This window comes from Oncorhynchus mykiss, chromosome 29 (assembly GCF_057628025.1).
Source record: "Oncorhynchus mykiss isolate SJ-2025 chromosome 29, ASM5762802v1, whole genome shotgun sequence".
NCBI lineage: Eukaryota > Metazoa > Chordata > Actinopteri > Salmoniformes > Salmonidae > Oncorhynchus > Oncorhynchus mykiss.
The window spans coordinates 23,334,408-23,354,067 of NC_143050.1; the positions used below are offsets into that span (position 1 = coordinate 23,334,408).

The 19,660-nt window shown below is 41.5% G+C and overlaps 1 protein-coding gene across 4 annotated transcripts in view; it reads right to left on the minus strand.

Annotated features, from left to right (window-relative positions):
• Nucleotides 1-14: 14 nt before the first annotated feature.
• The window catches only part of LOC110509348 (retinoic acid receptor RXR-alpha-A), a 146,003-nt gene continuing 126,357 nt past the window's right edge, over nucleotides 15-19,660 (minus strand). For all 4 annotated transcript variants that reach the window (XM_036967462.2, XM_036967460.2, XM_090226844.1 and 1 more), the window contains exons 10-11: nucleotides 11,646-11,751; nucleotides 15-3,668 (exon numbers count right to left, since the gene is read on the minus strand). In XM_036967462.2, coding sequence (XP_036823357.2) covers nucleotides 3,521-3,668; nucleotides 11,646-11,751 — 254 coding nt within the window. In that variant the 3' untranslated portion in view covers nucleotides 15-3,520. The remainder of the gene's footprint in view (nucleotides 3,669-11,645; nucleotides 11,752-19,660) is intronic.

Below are 19,660 nucleotides of genomic sequence, written 5' to 3' on the forward strand. Positions count from 1 at the left end.
GAGCATCAAGAAAGTTTAATTTGAGATTTGTTTTATTTTTTTCTTTCCATGAAAGAACATCCGATAACAACCCACAAAGAACAGATGCCGTTTTCCATCTCCCTAAAAATAAACAATCTAAAAGAGGACAATCCCATCTTGTAACGATAGGCCAAAAAAGCCACAAAGTATAGATGACAGTTATCAGGGTGTCATTGCCAACCGCTCCTCACCCTGACCATACATGGTCAGATTTTTTTCCCCTGCCCATTTCAAATCAACATTAACTCAAAACAATGTATACAACAGCCCACACGAGGAAAAGGGAGGGGGGGAACAGAGTACATAAGCAAGGGATGAAATTAAGTTTGTACAAAAATATATATTTTTTGTGTTTTTTTCCCCATTACTTTTTACTGTTTATGGAACAAAGAAAGCAGTGATCTTGTCATGAGGTCTGCATCTCCTGATAACATTGTTGAATGTACACGTAGCTTAGCAACAATCCATTTGGGCTTTTTGTGTATTTTGAGTGTATTAACCCGTTTTTTTGCTGTGTTTTCAGGTCCCATATATAACTGCTGTTAGCTGGCAAGGGACCTTCTCTTAGGGCTTTGAGCTGCTGGTATTCTGCTGGTTGACTTTTAGAGAATCAAGGTAGAACTCAGATGACATTTTTTTACACCAAAAAACTACTGCGTATAACACGATGGAATCTGTCCTGGCTCAGAATAGTTTCAACTGAAATAGTTGTCTCCCTCTTGCTAAAATTGACTGGACAAATGTACGGAAGGGATTTATATATATTTATAAATATATACACATATACATATAGACAAAATAGAGCTTTATGGTTTATAAAGCATTTTTCTAAGCTATTTATTCTACCTAAGGAGGGAGTGAGCTTGCACATCTGAGTATGGCTTTTACATACACTATATATATATATATACCTGGGTCTTAAATCACATGAACCCAATCAAGCTCAGAAAAGGAGACATCATACGCAAGAGAGGAGATTAGGTGTACATTTAAAAAAGTTGGATAATCATCCAAATGTGGTTATTTTTCTGAACTTTTATTTGGGGTGCCAGTCTGATTTGACCTCATGTTCCAGAGAACTACCTATACTAGTGCTTTAAGTTGGAATCATTTGAACAATGAGCCAATTCATTTTCAGTAGTTTTTTCCTGACTGACAATTACCATTTAGACCAGATAAAAATACTGTTTAGACATAATTGGCCTGAACATGGCAGTAATTTCTCTGTTTCCTGAATTGTTTGAAATAAGACCTAATGAAAATTCATCCACCTCACTAAAATACATGAACTAGATTTGGACTAAGGACTTGTCAATCAATCCTGCTGTGGTTATTGCTACTTATTCAATTGAGGTTTTGTCTGACCAAAGAGGAAAATTTATATTGATAATGTCATGAAAAAGTGCCTTTTCTGATTAAATACTTGTACAAAATTCAAGTAATGTAGCAGTTGTGCATCTCTTCCACTAGGGGGAAGTCACAGCTCTCCTACAGCCACCAAGTTCCCTATTCTTGCTGGTCAACCCCTCTGTTTAAGTCTCTCTAGCTCTCTCTAGTCTGCTATCATGTGGGGCTGATGAACTTGGTCCTGGAGCTCTGCTAGAGTTTATGGTTAATCTAAAGCAGTCTGCTGTCCTTCGGAAAAGGGTTTAACCACCCCTTTATAATAACAACGAAACCGCACTATCTCTGGACAATCTTTGGAGAAATGCTTGATGCATAGTTATGCAGCAGCTGCAGCATAGAAAGAACAAAATGCGCAATATGGGCATATAGCAGATTTATACATAATGTTACATATTTAACATTTCAGTTTGACTTAAATGAAACTGGGTTGTCCAGAGAAGTGCAGGGTGTGGATTCCTCTGAGGGTGATGGGAGGCTGGGCAGTGGAGCAGGCAAGGGTCTCTGTTTCTTCACCAGGCCTACATCCTCCTGTCAGAGTGGACGGTCTGGGACAGAGTTTTCAATGGAGGAGCATGGGCTCCACAATCCAAATAAGAGAACATCTCACCATAAACATGACTGCATTGAAGCACTTCTCCCATGAACTGTTTGACATGGGGGGGTATGTAGAGAACAGAGAGTTTGATGGATGAAAACAGACAAATACCATCAATACTTTTGAAATATCCTGTACAGGTCAAAGGCCATTCTAAAGCTAGGTTACACTGTGAGGAACAGCATGCTTGGTTGCTGTGTGGAGGTTGATTATGGTGTGTTGTAATTCACAGAAGGAGCAGAAACGAATGGTCTCAGAGGTGGAGGGACACATGACATGACAAAGTCGTGGCATCACTTTAAAAAGTTCAGATCAGTTGACAGTATTTCCCTACAAACCATTTGTCCTGTTCTTCGTAATTTTGTTGTCACCTTAACGCAGACAGGAAAAAGGAACAATGCTTGTAGTAGAGCGACGGGAACTTTCATCCGTTTGCTTTCCTTCCTGTGCCAACCTTCCAGAGCACACAGCAATGCACATGTAGTATAGGGCTTATGTGAGGGTGAATCCAGATTCACACTGCCCCTAATGTCAGTACAGTACAACAGAATGAGTAGTGCCAGAGATAAGCTTTTTCAGGCCACATGAAGGTCACCCAGCTCTGGGCCTAAGAGGCCACACTGCAGGCTTTCACTCCAATCAGTCACTAAAGCTATCTGAGCCTCTGAAAACTGGACCGATGTAGCATCCCTCCTCTCATGTTCACACAGTGCTAATAGAATAAGGAGACATGGAGAAGCGGCTGAGTTTGGGTTGAGGGACCTGAGTGGAGCACTGTTCATCTGCATGGTCCCACCTCTTGAGTCCTTCTCTCCCAAAACACATACAGTACACCTCAAAACAGATCCAACCGGACCTGACCGGATTAAACTCGACAGCACCTGAACGAATTGGACCAGACAAGACCTTGCCTCGTTCCTCCCCCCTGCAAACGGACCAATCTCCCTTAAGTTAGTCCTGAAAGTGAGACGCTTCCGAACAGAGCCAGGGACAGCCCATGCAGTCCCGGCTCTCTTCAACAAGTCCAAAACACGATTCTCCCAACACCTACGCTGCTGATGAAACCGCCACAATTCAAAATACACCTGCAAACATACCTACCTTCAACACCTGATCTTCTTGGTTGTTGTTTCACATTACAAAACAATGGCTTAAAACACTTCCTTTCCCCTTGGTCCGTTTCATCTCCAGTCCATTGTTGTCTTTCAATTCATCTCATGAGTTCATATATATATATATATATATATATATATATATATATATATATATATATATATATATATATATATATATATATATATATATATATATATATATATATACAGTGTATAAAACAGACCCATGGACATTGAACTTGTTTTTTGAAACACATCAAAGAGGGGGGACTTCTCTAGATCCAATGATGTCACATAATCTCTCGAGGGGGAGTGGTTTGCAGGACCACCCTCCGTAGAGGCGGAGGGGGCGAGGGGAACATGGGCGACGCCCCGCCTGCAGTTATGTCATTTGGTGGGGCGCCTCTAGCATCTCCATGAGGAAGGTGTCGATGGGCGTGTCCCCGATGAGCTTGAAAAAGAACAGGTGCTCCAGACACTTCAGACCAATGGAACGCAGGGCTGGTAACCGCAGCAACAGCTTGGCAAACCTAGCCCATCAAAGACACAATATAACTGTGATTAATGTGACAGAAAATAAGAGGTGGATGTAGACAAGATGTTGTCTCATATGCTGATGTACAGTGATTCATGAAAGGGATGCCCATGACAGAATTGAGACATCTGTCATATACTGTAGTCTACATATACAATACAGAAAGCAGACAGTGCACTTTCAGCCAAACACACTGACAGAGTGGTAGAAAAAGAGAAGAAAGAGATAGGTGGCACGTGAATTTGAAGTCTGGGGATGTGAATTTTCACCATAAAATGCACCTTCATAATAAAGCATTCCATGCATCATCGCATTTGCAGACTGATGTAAGAGCCTACTAACGTTATTCCTAAAGTGATGCGTAGACTGAATAGTCATCATTTAGGCTAATAATAGAAGTCAATCACTGTTTGCAAACAAGACCGTTCAATGCCTGGCTGAGTGTGTAGTGGCGTAGAGTAGGCTATATCAGATACATTTCTTCTCCTTACTATGCATGGGACAAATTGGGCCTTTTATAAACACATCTCATGCAATTCTACTACACTGTTATATGACTGGAGATATTAACAGAATCTTTTTAATCATTTAACTGCCTCTTCTTGAAAAACATGATTTCACCTAAAATTCATATTACTAACAACTCAAATAAGAACTTCCAATTGTTATTTTATTTTCCACTTGATGTTTCTTTTGGAAATAACAGCTCTACCAAGCGGTTGAGAGGAGAAAAGCAATACCATATTATATTACAAAACTTACTTTAAGTCTTCTGTAATGGCTTTTATTGGTAGGTAAGCATTGTTAAATGAGGACTTTTGTCAAATTTGAACAATTATGGTAATTTTGTATGTCCAAACATGAATATTCAATGACATTGAAATTAATGTGTTTTAAATTGGTGTATAGTGCAATATTACTATTATAGGCATTATTTTATAGGCAAACTTAAGTCTGAATATTGATTAATTGACCCAATGGGCCATGAAATGTGGCTTAACCAATTTATGTTGAGTTGTCAACAATTAATTTATATTTTTCACCAAAATAAGTATATTTAATTAAAAGGTTATTGACCCTATTTTAAGTCAAACATATTTTTTTCCTGACATATCAACTGCCTGGTTTGAGCAAATTATTTTCCAAATTATTGCTTTTGAGCATTTTTCCATTTGAGCTATTTATCTTCAGATTCCTACTCTTTAGGGACTTTACTAACAGTAATGGTGCAGAATGAATCCCTCACAAACTGAATTCCTGTCTTTAATCCCATATCTTTGGTGACTGATTTTGAGTTATTTTACAGTGGGCAAAGAGTGCCACAACACAGTACCACAACACAGTACCACAACTGCAGCAACCCAAAAGGATACACATTATGTTCATTATATTGCAGGAAGGTTGGAGAAATTGACCAATCAAATTCAAGTCAAGATAATTTTTTCATTTCCACTTCTAAATCCATTGTCAAAATATTCTCTACCAGTCAGCTGAGAATACGGTTAAAGGGTTAATACCACAAAAATTACAGTTGCCTGTTCTGCTAACATTGACAAACAGATCAATGAATAACAAAGTTGTCTGATCAATATAATAGGCCTGCGAGAAGGGGAGACACAAATAGCCTACAATATGACGTCCATCTAGCCCGGAGGAGGAAGTTATTGTCCAAAAACAAACTTTGAAGTGTCACTGATCCAACAATGATAAAGAGTGAATATTCACATTCACCGGATAGCCGATGCTCTCCGATGGTGCCAATAGCCTACTGTTCACTCAATTAAGTTTAGAATTTGGATATCTAAATGACAGATTAGAGTATTTTCAATGTCTGCTCTATACAGCAATAGCCATTTACTTTACAAACTATGTTTCCTGCGTTTGTATTTTGAAATATTGCGATATGCCTGGCTGGGCCTATATACTTTTCACAGACAGTCGCAATTCAACAATAACCTATTTGGCAGTGTTGTGTTCGAGACCACCTAAATAAAGCGAGACCGATTCAAGACCAAGACTGAAGCAAATTGAGTCAAGAAGAAGACAGCCGGGAGGGGGACAAGGGGTGTGACACCAAGTCAAGACCGAGACCAGAAAAATGCGAGTCCAATTCAAGACCACGATTGTTATTCTGTCAAATCACCACCATAATAAGAGTTTAAAATGTCCAGTATTTCTGTGTTCAGATTTCAGAACAACATGTGGATTCTTTAGACATTCAGAATAAATGCATGCTGAAGGAAAATAGAGCCACTCTACAAATTATTACTAACCCAACACAGTGGGGGAGCAATGGGCCTTCTATGCCTTCAGAGAAGGGCTATGATTTATAAAATAATGATTATAATAAAAAATTATTTTTCAATTATGTTCTGATTTATTCTTTAGTTTTTGTTGGAAAGGGTTAACACTGAAGAGGAAACAAAGATCCAATCATGATTTTTCTTTGCTGTCTCTGGGGAGATAAATCTAGCTAGCTAAGTCAGCCATTGGCTAGGGCATCAGAAGCTATATAAAGGCATCTGCCGTTCAACTGTATTATGCAACATTCTGGAGTGACAGTGGAATCAACCAATCACATTTTGACTTAGTGAGTGGGATCGTTTTTTACAAAAACGTATAGAAACTCTGCCTTCTTGAAGGCCAACAGGTCAATGAGCAATAGCGAGCAGTAGTTTTCCCACGGTCTAGCTAGCTAGCTTTTGTTGTCGGCTAGTTTGCAACAGCTGCAGCAGGCGTTATCAAAGAGGATGGTTGCTAATTTGTTAGCTTCTCCATTTAAAGAATTTTGTTTTAAACGATCATCACCGGGTGAATGGAATTGTGTTTTTTATTGCAGCGTGTTTGCTGTTGTTAGCCATCTCTTTGAAAATACCTTATGTGTGTGAAACTTTGTTGCATTTAGAGTGGAAATGACAGCATTTTAGCAACAAGAAATGTTACAAAAAATCTGTTCATAAACACTCCCACAAAGAATATGACACAATTATCTGACAAGCGACAACTTAGATATGGTCATTTTTACATTTTCATAAATTCTTAGATGTAACGAGTACGCTAGGAGTCGGGAAGCAAATACAGGGAGTGAATTTAATAAATAACAGAAAAAAACAAGACATAAGAATAGCGTACAGACATAAAACACATGAACAGAATCAATAACGCCTCAGGAAAGAACCAGAGGGAGTGACAGATATACAGTGCCTTGCGAAAGTATTCGGCCCCCTTGAACTTTGCAACCTTTTGCCACATTTCAGGCTTCAAACATAAAGATATAAAACTGTATTTTTTTGTGAAGAATCAACAACAAGTGGGACATAATCATGAAGTGGAACGACATTCATTGGATATTTCTAACTTTTTTAACAAATCAAAAACTGAAAAATTGGGCGTGCAAAATTATTCAGCCCCCTTAAGTTAATACTTTGTAGCGCCACCTTTTGCTGCGATTACAGCTGTAAGTCGCGTGGGGTATGTCTCTATCAGTTTTGCACATCGAGAGACTGAAATTTTATCCCATTCCTCCTTGCAAAACAGCTCGAGCTCAGTGAGGTTGGATGGAGAGCATTTGTGAACAGCAGTTTTCAGGTCTTTCCACAGATTCTCGATTGGATTCAGGTCTGGACTTTGACTTGGCCATTCTAACACCTGGATATGTTTATTTTTGAACCATTCCATTGTAGATTTTGCTTTATGTTTTGGATCATTGTCTTGTTGGAAGACAAATCTCTGTCCCAGTCTCAGGTCTTTTGCAGACTCCATCAGGTTTTCTTCCAGAATGGTCCTGTATTTGGCTCCATCCATCTTCCCATCAATTTTAACCATCTTCCCTGTCCCTGCTGAAGAAAAGCAGGCCCAAACCATGATGCTGCCACCACCATATTTGACAGTGGGGATGGTGTGTTCAGCTGTGTTGCTTTTACGCCAAACATAACGTTTTGCATTGTTGCCAAAAAGTTCAATTTTGGTTTCATCTGACCAGAGCACCTTCTTCCACATGTTTGGTGTGTCTCCCAGGTGGCTTGTGGCAAACTTTAAACAACACTTTTTATGGATATCTTTAAGAAATGGCTTTCTTGCCACTCTTCCAAAAAGGCCAGATTTGTGCAATATATGACTGATTGTTGTCCTATGGACAGAGTCTCCCACCTTAGCTGTAGATCTCTGCAGTTCATCCAGAGTGATCATGGGCCTCTTGGCTGCATCTCTGATCAGTCTTCTCCTTGTATGAGCTGAAAGTTTAGAGGGACGGCCAGGTCTTGGTAGATTTGAGGTGGTCTGATACTCCTTCCATTTCAATATTATCGCTTGCACAGTGCTCCTTGGGTTGTTTAAAGCTTGGGAAATATTTTTGTATCCAAATCCGGCTTTAAACTTCTTCACAACAGTATCTCGGACCTGCCTGGTGTGTTCCTTGTTCTTCATGATGCTCTTTGCGCTTTTAACGGACCTCTGAGACTATCACAGTGCAGGTGCATTTATATGGAGACTTGATTACACACAGGTGGATTGTATTTATCATCATTAGTCATTTAGGTCAACATTGGATCATTCAGAGATCCTCACTGAACTTCTGGAGAGAGTTTGCTGCACTGAAAGTAAAGGGGCTGAATAATTTTGCACGCCCAATTTTTCAGTTTTTGATTTGTTAAAAAAGTTTGAAATATCCAATAAATGTCGTTCCACTTCATGATTGTGTCCCACTTGTTGTTGATTCTTCACAAAAAAATACAGTTTGATATCTTTATGTTTGAAGCCTGAAATGTGGCAAAAGGTCGCAAAGTTCAAGGGGGCCGAATACTTTCGCAAGGCACTGTAGGGGAGGTAATCAGGAAGGTGATGGAGTCCAGGTGAGTCTTATGAGGCGCAGGTGCATGTAACGATGGTGACATGTGCATAATAATGAGAAAACTGGTGACAACGAGTGCCAGAGAGGGGGAGCGGGAGTAAACGTGACATTGGAATGTTTGAGAATTATTTATACTAGGGCAATTGTCAAAATTCTATAGCAATAGACACTGCAGTAAATAAAAGTGAATAAAAACATCTGTCTTGGGCCCTCCCAAGTGGCGTAGTGGTCTGAGGCACTAGAGATCCTAGTTCGAGTCCAGACTCTGTCGCAGCCGGTCGCGACCGGGAGACCCATGGGGTGGTGCGCAATTGGCCCAGCATCGTCTGGGTTAGGGGAGGGTTTGGCCGGCAGGGATGTTCTTGTCCCATAGCGCTCTAGCGACTCCTGTGGCGGGCCTTGTGCAATGTATGCTGACACGGTTGCCAGGTGTATGGTGTTTCCTCTGACACATTGGTGCGGCTGGCTTCCGGGTTAAGCAGGCACTGTCAGGAAGCAGCTTGACTGTATTGCGTTTTGGAGGACGCACGGCTCTCGACCTTCGCCTCTCCCGAGTCCGTACGGAAGTTGCAGCGATAGGACAAGACTGGAACTACCAATTGGGGACAAAACTTCTTTTTTTGTAACCTTTTGTCTTGTACAGGACTGGAGTCTATACAAACCGGTGCGCTATAGCCAACCAGAGCTACAATAGACTTTTATAAAAACAAGCCATTTGCCACACGGGCCTGCCATCATTCACTTTGAACTGGACTGAGTGTTTACAGGCATTAGATGAACCTTCTCAAACTTTTTCAGCTATTTGGCTGTCAAAATTGCACTGAAAACGATGGGGAATTGTGTCCTCCTCGTCCTTCTGCAGTGCGCCTGCCAATGCATGCTTGTCCCAACCAAGCACCCAAGCTAACTGGATAAAGTAGGCTAGCTTGCCAGCTCGCTACGTCCAGACACAAATGAGAGAACACCTCACTCTGACCATTTTACTTGCCGTAGCAGAGCTGGTTAGGCTGTTCTTAACTAACTATTACTTTTTCTTTTGCCAACGTTTACTGACACCAGTAATATTCAGCAGGTGTTACTCGTTCGTAAATTCATCAGTTGTTCTGCGCTCTGGCACACTCAGATGAGAGTCCTCTGAAATCGGAGTAGATAGCCAGAGTGCATTTGCGAACACAAGAGATATGCTAACTGTATAATAGTCGTTTAAGTTATTGCTAGCTAACCAAATGACACCTGCATCTCTAGCTGTGTAGCCACCAAAAAACGATATGAGGGGAAAAGTCAGTCACTCACCCTTCAATGGCATGACATGACATCCTCCTAGCAGCTAGCCAGCTAACATTAGGTTCAGTGTTTTTAACTTTCTACATAAATATATAAATATAGACTAGCCTATTAGCCACGTTATGGCTGACTTGTGATCATTGCTCTTGCTAGTTTGATTGTATTGACATTCCCAGCCTTAGTTACATTCGTCCGTATTTGTCCAGAATATTGAGTAATTGAAACTGAAACAGTGATTCCCAAATGGAGGCAGCAAACAATGTACCAGGCCAGCTGTGATTTACAACCTGATAGGAATATTTATTGGACTACCAAGAAATGTATTGGTGAATTATATTAGTCATGTATTGAACTGCATCCATTTATTCTGCCAGCAGTGCCTTTGTGTATGTCATGGAACGTTGAGTCAAATATAACTTATTTTTAAACCCTCTTATAAAGTAGTTTTCTTTTTAGCATAAACTGGGAATTTTATATTTTTATTGATATTAAGATTGTCTGTTTGTTTCATATCATCAAAGTAGTTAAATCGCTGTCAGTTTCACTTTAAACTTTAGGTCACAGGTTACTTTGTGTGCTAAACGTGACGTGTTTTTTTTTGCAATAGGAAGTAATAGTTATACATTTCATTTGGGAAATGCTTAATGGTTGTGTTTTTGTGTTCTTATGATTGGGACCTACTGGCTCATTACATTATGTTAGAGTTTATGAACTGCTTATCCTTTAACATCATGCTGTGTGTGACTGTTTACTTTCCATCAGCCCTCTGCAGTGGTGTAATGGTGCCTGGAGAAGTATACTCTCCTAAACGGCCCGCCCAGTGAAGGAAAGGCACCCTATGTGAATAATCCTATGTTTCCATATGTTTTTTGTATTTTTCTTAAAATCACACTTTTTTTATTAGAGAAAAGACAAACATTTGATGGTCTAAGTCCACAACAATGCTTAAACCACATAAATCTGATTGGGTAGGCCTGCCGGGGCCTGGCTCCCTAATGGTTGGGCCTGTATCCACCCAGGCCCATCCATGTCTACGCCCTGATGCAAACAGCGCATGATGACAAATGCGCATCAGAAATAGGATAACATTTTTTCAATACCTGGTTTGCATACCCATTGTTGCCTTAGTTAGTATTTACTGGCAGATATCCTACGTTTAAACATCTTACCTACCCTACCAGCTACCGATGTCATTCTTCTGTGAGCTGCTCCATGCCACAACCAGCTGAGAGCTGCCCACTCCTGCTGTCTGCAGATGATCCACTGAAACTAGGCTGTGTGCGGCACGCGTGTGAATATATTTCACATGCTTTGTGAATGTGTAGGCTACTTTGTGCATGATTTCTCTATTGTTCTACATAATTGATACGTCATTTACCTCCACTACACTACTTTGATACGCATCAGTAGGGAGAAGTGAGTGTGCGCAATGCCCACCGAAAAAAAAGGGGGTATACAGTTTATACCAGCGTATACCCTCCGCTACACCACTGGCACTTTGTGTTTTACAAAAAGTGCACTCGCCAATACGCAAACATGTCTATAATAGATACGGCTGTTAAGATATTCATATTTTAAGAAAGGAGTGTGTATATTTGGCCTGGCGAAGCGGTTTTAATGCGCTAACTGAATTGTTTTACTCCACTGGTCTCTGCTGGTCTCAGGAAGTCCTCACTGTCCGAGACCGAGTCAAGACTGCGTACAAATTTATTGGACACCAAGACAAGACCAATACTCTCAATATGTAGTCTCGAGACCGGACTCGAGACCGTCTCCAGTACTACAACAATTTACATTAGGGGAAGCTTAGTTTATGGAGGGAGGTGCATGTATCCGTACCTGCCAGGCTGATCTGGGTATTTCTGTTTGCAGTAGGCCTCCAGAGAGGCGTAGACCTTCTCTCTCAAAGCCTCCACCTCGCCTGGGTTTGACAAGCCTTTAGAATCTGAGGAGAGACACACAGCACTGCATCAGACAACCAGGCACAACAGTCACAGGATATCAAAATGTGGATTTATGCATGTCTGTACATGTACAGGTTTGTGTGTACATTCAAGCATGTGTGTTTATGTGTGTGTGTGTTATATATAATATGCCTTTGTGTCTGTGGCTGTACATGTAGACGAGAGACAGGGAGTGTTATTGATAAACAGCAGTGGACAGGCTGGCTGCCCCTAAAACCTGCATGCTGCCATCAGAAGCCTTTAACACTATCAAATGACATGTGATCTACCCTACTGGTTTTTGACTCATATACATATGCAGGGTAATTCTCCCCATTACACAGCCTGGATGAGGCAACACATGTAGGTTATGTATATGACCTTGTGTTTTCCACTCTGGCAAGAGGTTGGATAACCCTACATTCAGAGGCAATTTGCAGTAGAACTTGTTCTTTGCTTTGGCTATTTTTATAAAAAGCGTTTCTTTCCTTCAAACATTTTATTTTCATTTTCAATACATATTGACAAATGTACATACATATCGACAAAGCATCTCAGAAAAAGTCCTAGGAATCCTGTTAAAGCCTGTTTTAAGACAACAACAAAAAACGGCCAGCTTTTAACTCTGATCTAGAAGTAAAATCAACTCATACATTTTGCATTTACATTTGAGTAATTTAGCAGACGCTCTTATTCAGAGCAACTTACAGTTAGTGCAACAAGATAGCTAGGTGAGACAACACATCACAATCATATCAAGTACATTTTCCCTCAGCAAAGTTTGTATCAGCAAAATCAGTGCTAGTAGCAAAAGACAAGTGGCCTTTTTTTTTTTTTTACCAGGATGCGTGAGAGTTATTTAAGATACTCTTCAGAGGTAATAAAAGTTGCGTCATTAAAGTTGATCTCCGCTGGTAATCACGACAGTTTGAGGTACCACGCAGGAAAGATAGTGATGAAGCTCATTGACATTGTTGCAAATGGCGATGAGGCATGGCCAGGTGTGATTTCTATAGTACGCTACAGACAACCACGTTTAAAGTGACTGTAAATCAAATGTTGCATTGATAAAACGAATGATAGAATTTTCATCTGACACGATCACTTTGCCTACTCTTAATTATTGCCTAATATGTTGGCATGCATAACCACATATATATAGTTTTTGGTTTGTATTTTACCCCCAATTTCGATCTTGTCTCATCGCTGCAACTCCCAGACGGGCAGCAAAGGTCGAGTCATGCGTCCTCTGAAACATGACCCGCCAAATCGCGCTTCTTAACGCTCGCCCACTTAACCCGAAACCAGCTGCACCAATGTGTCAGAGGAAACACCATCCAACTGATGACAGAGGTCAGCCTGCAGGCACCCGGCCCGCCACAATGAGTCGCTAGAGCGCAATGAGACAAGTAAAGCTCCCCCGACCAAACCCTCCCCTAACCCGGACGATGCTGGGCCAATTGTGTGCCGCCCTACGGGACTCCCGATCACGGCCGGCTGTGATACAGCCTGGGATTGAACCCAGGGCTGTAATGATACCTCCAGCACTGTGACGCAGTGCCTTAGACCGCTGTGCCACTCAGGAGGCCCCGCGTAACATATATATATTTTTTACCAATTCTGATTGTTGTTAATAGAGGATTTGTTAATTTTTTTTTTTACAAATATTACTGTTTTAACAGCTTTGGCATCAAGTCACTTGCTGATAATGTTGAACACAATCAAAGTTAACATAATCCCCTAGATGCCTTCAATTGCCCAATTTATAGGCATGTGTTGGCATCTTTTTTAATAACATAATGCTGCGCTCCAAAGGGACTTGAAATAACATGATGTAAATAAATAATACAGTAATTAAATAATACAAAGAAAGATATGTTTATTCATTAGCCTACTAGTTAGACGTATTTAGGCATGTTATGTGAAATAGGCCTCATGTGAAATCATTGTCAAAAGCGCAAGAGATACTGTTGCATGTAGGTCTAGATTATTAATTGATTGTTCATATCAAAAAATAAATATCAAAACATTCTATCAACAACTCGAAAGCAATTGCATGTGGCTCAGGAACCACTGACTCAAGACACCTGCTGGTTAGCATAGCTCATGAGGTCTCCTAAACTGTCGACTACGTGGGACTAAAGACACTTCATGCATAGCTTTTATTTTTACCCATAAGAGTAGGGGTAAAATGTCTCTATTCTCAGAATTTACAACAAATGTTCTACTCCTAGACACTTTATGTATACGGGCATAAAGTGTCCTGATTAAAAAGTGCCCTGATTCAAAATATTATGCAACACATTTCTGGGTCTGATTGGTTACCACTGAGCAACTATTTGTTTTAAAGGAAACTGAAAAGGCCTGAATACAGCAATACTCTCATCTCAGTGTGGGAAAGGACTCAGTCCCTCTGAATCCCAGCATTCCCCGTTAGGCCATCTCTGTGAGATGCCCCTAATTAGGGGAAAGTAGGCTGTGATGTGTTCCAGAGACAGGGCTATAACAGAGTGACCCAGGAGCACAGAGGAGCAGTCTGTCCTGGGAGAATGAGGCCCGGCGGCACGTTCCCACACTGCTCTTTGTCTCCGGGGCCACGGCACAGACTCATTAAAGACAGGGAGCATGTCTGGTGCCAGCTGGGCATTGCTGGCGCGGGCACTCAGCATGGTAATGAAGTTAACCCTGGCCTGTACCATAGAGCAGAGGGCTAGCAGACGGCTAGCGGAGGGCTAGCGCAGGGCTAACAGAGGGATGGCAGAGGGCTAGCGGAGGGCTAGCAGAGGGCTAGTGGTGGGCTAGCAGAGGGCTAACAGAGGGCTAGCGGAGGGCTAGCAGAGGGCTAACAGAGGGCTAGTGGAGGGCTAGCAGAGCAGAGGGGGGTCCACCCTATGTTCTCTTTCACTCCTATGTTCCCTGGGCCCTAAGTTCCCTCAACCTGTGTTCCCTCAGCCCTGTGATCTATGATCCCTGTGATCTATGATCCCTGGGCCCTATGTTCCCTCAATATATGTTACCTCAGCCCTATGTCCCCTCACACGTCTGTTCCCTGCACCCTTTATTCCCTCAGGCCTATATTCCCTCAACCCTATCTGTGTTTCCCCTGTATTCATTTAGCAGCGGTGGGTCACCACTGTTAAATCGTTACCGCCACGCCCCAAAATATGATTTAAAAATATATATTTGTAAGTTCGAATCCCCCCAAAATCCCAGTGAAAAATATATTTTAAATGTGGACACATTGAGGTGTTGTGAAGAAAAGTGCAATCATCACCTTGAAAATTAAGATTATTGGCTCGATTCAATCCAACCAGTATTTTAGTATTTACGCAAAATAACACAGACACTGGACAGAGGAACTCTGCCTAGAAGGCCAGCCTCCCGGAGTTGTCTCTTCACTGCTGACGTTGAGACTGGTGTTTTGTGGGTACTATTTAATGAAGCTGCCAGTTGAAGACATGTGAGGCGACTGTTTCTGAAACTAGACACTCTAATGTACTTGTCCTCTTGCTCAGTTGTGCACCGGGGCCTCCCACTCCTCTTTCTATTCTGGTTAGAGCCCATTTGCGCTGTTCTGTGAAGGGAGTAGTACACAGCGTTGTACCAGATTTTCAGTTTCTTGGCAATTTCTCGCTTGCAATAGCCTTCATTTCTCAGAACAAGAATAGATTGACGAGTTTCAGAAGAAAGTGCTTTGTTTCTGGCCATTTTGAGCCTGTGATCGAACCCACAAATGCTGATGCTCCAGATACTCAACTAATCTAAAGAAGGCCAATTTTATTGCTTCTTTAATGAGGACAACCATTTTCTGCTGTGCTAACATAATTGCAAAATGGTTTTCCAATTATCAATTAGCCTTTTAAAATGCTAAACTTGGATTAGCTAACACAACGAGTGATGGTTGCTGATAATGGGCCTCTGTACGCCTATGTAGATATTCCATAAAAAATCTGCCGTTTCCAGCTACAATAGTAATTTACAACATTAACAATGTTTGCACTGTACAAAAACAAGGACAATTATAAGTGAACCCAAACTTTTGAACGGTAGTGTATATATATAATAAACAGTATATATATACAGTACCAGTCAAACATTTGGACATACCAACTCATTCAAGGGTTTTTCTTTAATATTACTATTTTCTACATTGTAGAATAATAGTGAAGACATCAAAACTATGAAGAAATAACACATATTGAATTATGTAGTAACCAAAAATGTGTTAAACAAATCAAAATATATTTGAGATTCTTCCAAGTAGCCACCCTTTGCCTTGATGACAGCTTTGCACACTTGGCATTCTCTGAACCAGCTTCATGAGGAATGCTTTTCCAACAGTCTTGAAGGAGTTCCCACATATGCTTAGCACTTGTTAGCTGCTTTTCCTTCCCTCTGCGGTACAACTCCTCCCAAACCATCTCAATTGGATTGAGGTTGGGTGATTGTGGAGGCCAGGTCATCTGATGCAGCACTCCATCACTCTCCTTCTTGGTCAAATAGCCATTACACAGCCTGGAGGTGTGTTTTCGGTCATTGTCCTGTTGGAAACCAAATGATAGTCCCACTAAGCGCAAACCAGATGGGATGGCGTATCGCTGCAGAATGCTCTGGTAGCCATGCTGGTTAAGTGTGCCTTGAATTATAAATAAATCCCTGACAGTGTCACCAGCAAAACACCCCCACACCATCATACCTACTCCTCCATGCGTCACGGTTGGAACCACACATGCGGAGATCTTCCGTTCACCTACTCTGCGTCTCACAAAGACACGGTGGTTGGATCCAAAAATCTTACATTTGGACTCATCAGACCAAAGGACAGATTTTCACCGGTCTAATGTCCATTGCTCGTGTTTATTGGCCCAAGCAAGTCCCTTCTTAAAATTGGTGTCCTTAGTAGTGGTTTCTTTGCAGCAATTCGACCATGAAGGCCTGATTCACACAGTCTCCTCTGAACAGTTGATGTTGAGATGTGTGTGTTACATTTATTTGGGCTGCAATCTGAGGTGCAGTTAACTCTCTCCAGATGTGGGACCAAGTCATTGTTTTACAAGTCACAAGTAAGTCTCACGCCTTAGCACTCAAGTCCCAAGTCAAGACAGGCAAGTCTGAGTCAAGTCAAGACCGACAAGTCTCAAGTCAAGTCTCAAGTCCTAAACTTTGAGTTTCGAGTCCTAAACAAGTCATAATGTGCTCTTCACCAAATGTAATACAATTTCAGATTTTTAACAAGAGTAGTAGTTAGTAAATTACATTTACACAAATCATGAATGCTCGTATATTTATTACTTTCTCTGTCTCATGGGTAGTCATGAGATCCCCCCCCCACCAATAATGATCGACTATCGAGGATCTCTATGGAGCGCAATCGGGCGATGTAGGCTTGTACAGAATCGCCCAACCTTCACACACACACGCACACACACACACCCTCTCTGTGTGTGGTTACAGTAGGCTAACGTATGTCAATGGGTTTAGGAACAGCAGTAACATCAGGCAGGATTTAGGCTGTCAACTGCCTAGCCAGTTGTAGCTCAATCTTGGGTGCAATGATCACGTTCCCGCACTGACTAACTGTGTGGAGGCTCATTGATTTAACGTTACGTTAGCCTACATGCTACACTAGCAAAGTTATATATAGCGGTCCACGACTTATCATTCTTTGTGCAGCTACAAATGCTACAAATGTTGAACAAAGTTGGAAGTTGTTGCGCCTCCGTCTGTAATTTTCTTCAAGCATGTTTTGCAAGTTGCAATCTGTTTTTTGTTGACTACAGCGTAGTCTTTATATCCGAAAATAATAATTTGGGATATCATCTTTCCAAGGGCTCCACCTGAATTCACCCACCGACTTTCCTCTGCACTGCCACGCGCAACTTTTTCTCAGCTAACACAATTTGATTGGCTGCTGTCCGATTCAAACTGTAATCCATTAAATGAAGAGTTGATGTGCTGCACATTTTTTTTAATAGCATCATTTTAAATATTTGGGCTTGGGGAGGGTATCAAGTTAGTTCAAGTCAAAAGGCTCAAGTCCAAATGAAGTCATTGGTGTTAAAGTCAAAGTCGAGTTGCAAGTCATTCATATTTGTGACTCGAGTCTGACTTGAGTCCAAGTCATGTGACACGAGTCCACACCTCTGACTTATCCTATGCAGCAGAGGTAACTCTGAGTCCTCCTTTCCTGTGGCGGTCCTCTTGAGAGCTAGTTTCATCATAGCTCTTGATGTTTTTTGCGACTGCACGTTCAAAGTTCTTGAAATTTTCCGGCTTGACTGACATGTTTTAAAGTAATGTTGGTCAGTTATTTCTCTTTGCTTATTTGAGCTGTTCTTGCCATAACATGGACTTGGTCTTTTAGCCCTATTTGGTATCTTCTGTATACCACCCCTACCTTGTCACAACACAACTAATTGGCTCAAACACATTAAGAAGGAAAGAAATTGCATTCCAGGTGAAAACCTCATGAAGCTGGTTCAGAGAATGCCCAGAGTGTACAAAGCTGTCATTAAGGCAAAGGGTGGCTACTTGAAAGAATCTCAAATATAAAATATATTTTGACTGGTTTAACACTTTTTTGGTTACTACATGATTCCATATGTGTTATTTAATAGTTTTGATGTCTTCACTATTATTCTACAATGTAGAAAATAGTAAAAAAATAAAGAAAAACTCTTGAATGAGTAGGTGTGTCCAACCTTTAACTGGTACTGTATATATACTGTATATCAAATATATTTCATACCAAAGCCCTCCCTTCTCAATGTGCATTTACATCACAATATCAATGGTAACGTTAGAGTTGAACTGCTAGGAACAAAAGGAACAAATTGTCAAAATGAAGACCATAATTGATGTGTTTCACTATAAATAAGCCTAAAAAATCTGGCTTTCGATAAAAATAAAAAAAATTCATGAAAGTTACTCTTTTAAACGATATAAACGATGTTTTAAGATTATCTTTGAGAACTAACAATCACCATTGGCATGGGGACCCCATTGAGTTTGATATAATGTTTGAGTCACTCAGATTGCATAAGAACACAGATTAAGCCATTGCGAAATGTGTGGAATGGAAGTTAATTAGATTTGTAACTGAAAATATTCTCTCAGCCCCATGGCTAACTGTATAGAATTGGAAGAAATTACCTTTAAAACTGCAATTCCTGCTCTGCAGCCAGTAAAATGTCCAGTCGGAGACCGCACCATTGACCACGCACACTACCGCGTTTAAAATATAGAATTGAGAGAACATGGGTCTGAGGGAACAAGGGCCCAGGGAACATAGGGCTGAGGGAACATAGACATGGCCCCACAGAGGGCTAGCAGAGCAGAGGGCTAGCAGAGCAGGGGGCTAGCAGAGCAGGGGGCTAGCAAAGAGTTAGCAGAGCAGAGGGCTAGTAGAGCAGAGAGTTAGCAGAGCAGAAGGGTAGCAGAGCAGAAGGGTAGCAGAGCAGAAGGGTAGCAAAGCAGAGGGCTAGCAGAGCAGAGGCCTAGCAGATGGCTAGAAGAGGGCTGGTAGAGTAGAGGGCTATCAGAGGGCTATCAGAGCAGAGGGCTATCAGAGCAGAGGGCTAGCAGGGCAGAGGGCTAGCAGAGCAGAGGGCTAGCAGAGCAGAGGGCTAGTAGAGTAGAGGGCTAGCAAAGGGCTATCAGAGCAGAGGCCTATCAGAGCAGAGGGCTAGCAGAGCAGAGGGCTAGCAGAGCAGAGGGCTAGCAGAGGGCTATCAGAGGACTTGCAAAGCAGAAGGTTGGAGGCTAGAGGCTGTCTGTGGGCACTGTGGGCAGAGTGCTGAGGGCCACATAAGTGCCATGCCACTTACGTGGGTGGGAAAAAACACTTCAGGAACATGGGTCTGGTGGGTGATGGTGGTGTGTGTGCATCAATCAATCAATCAATCAATCAAA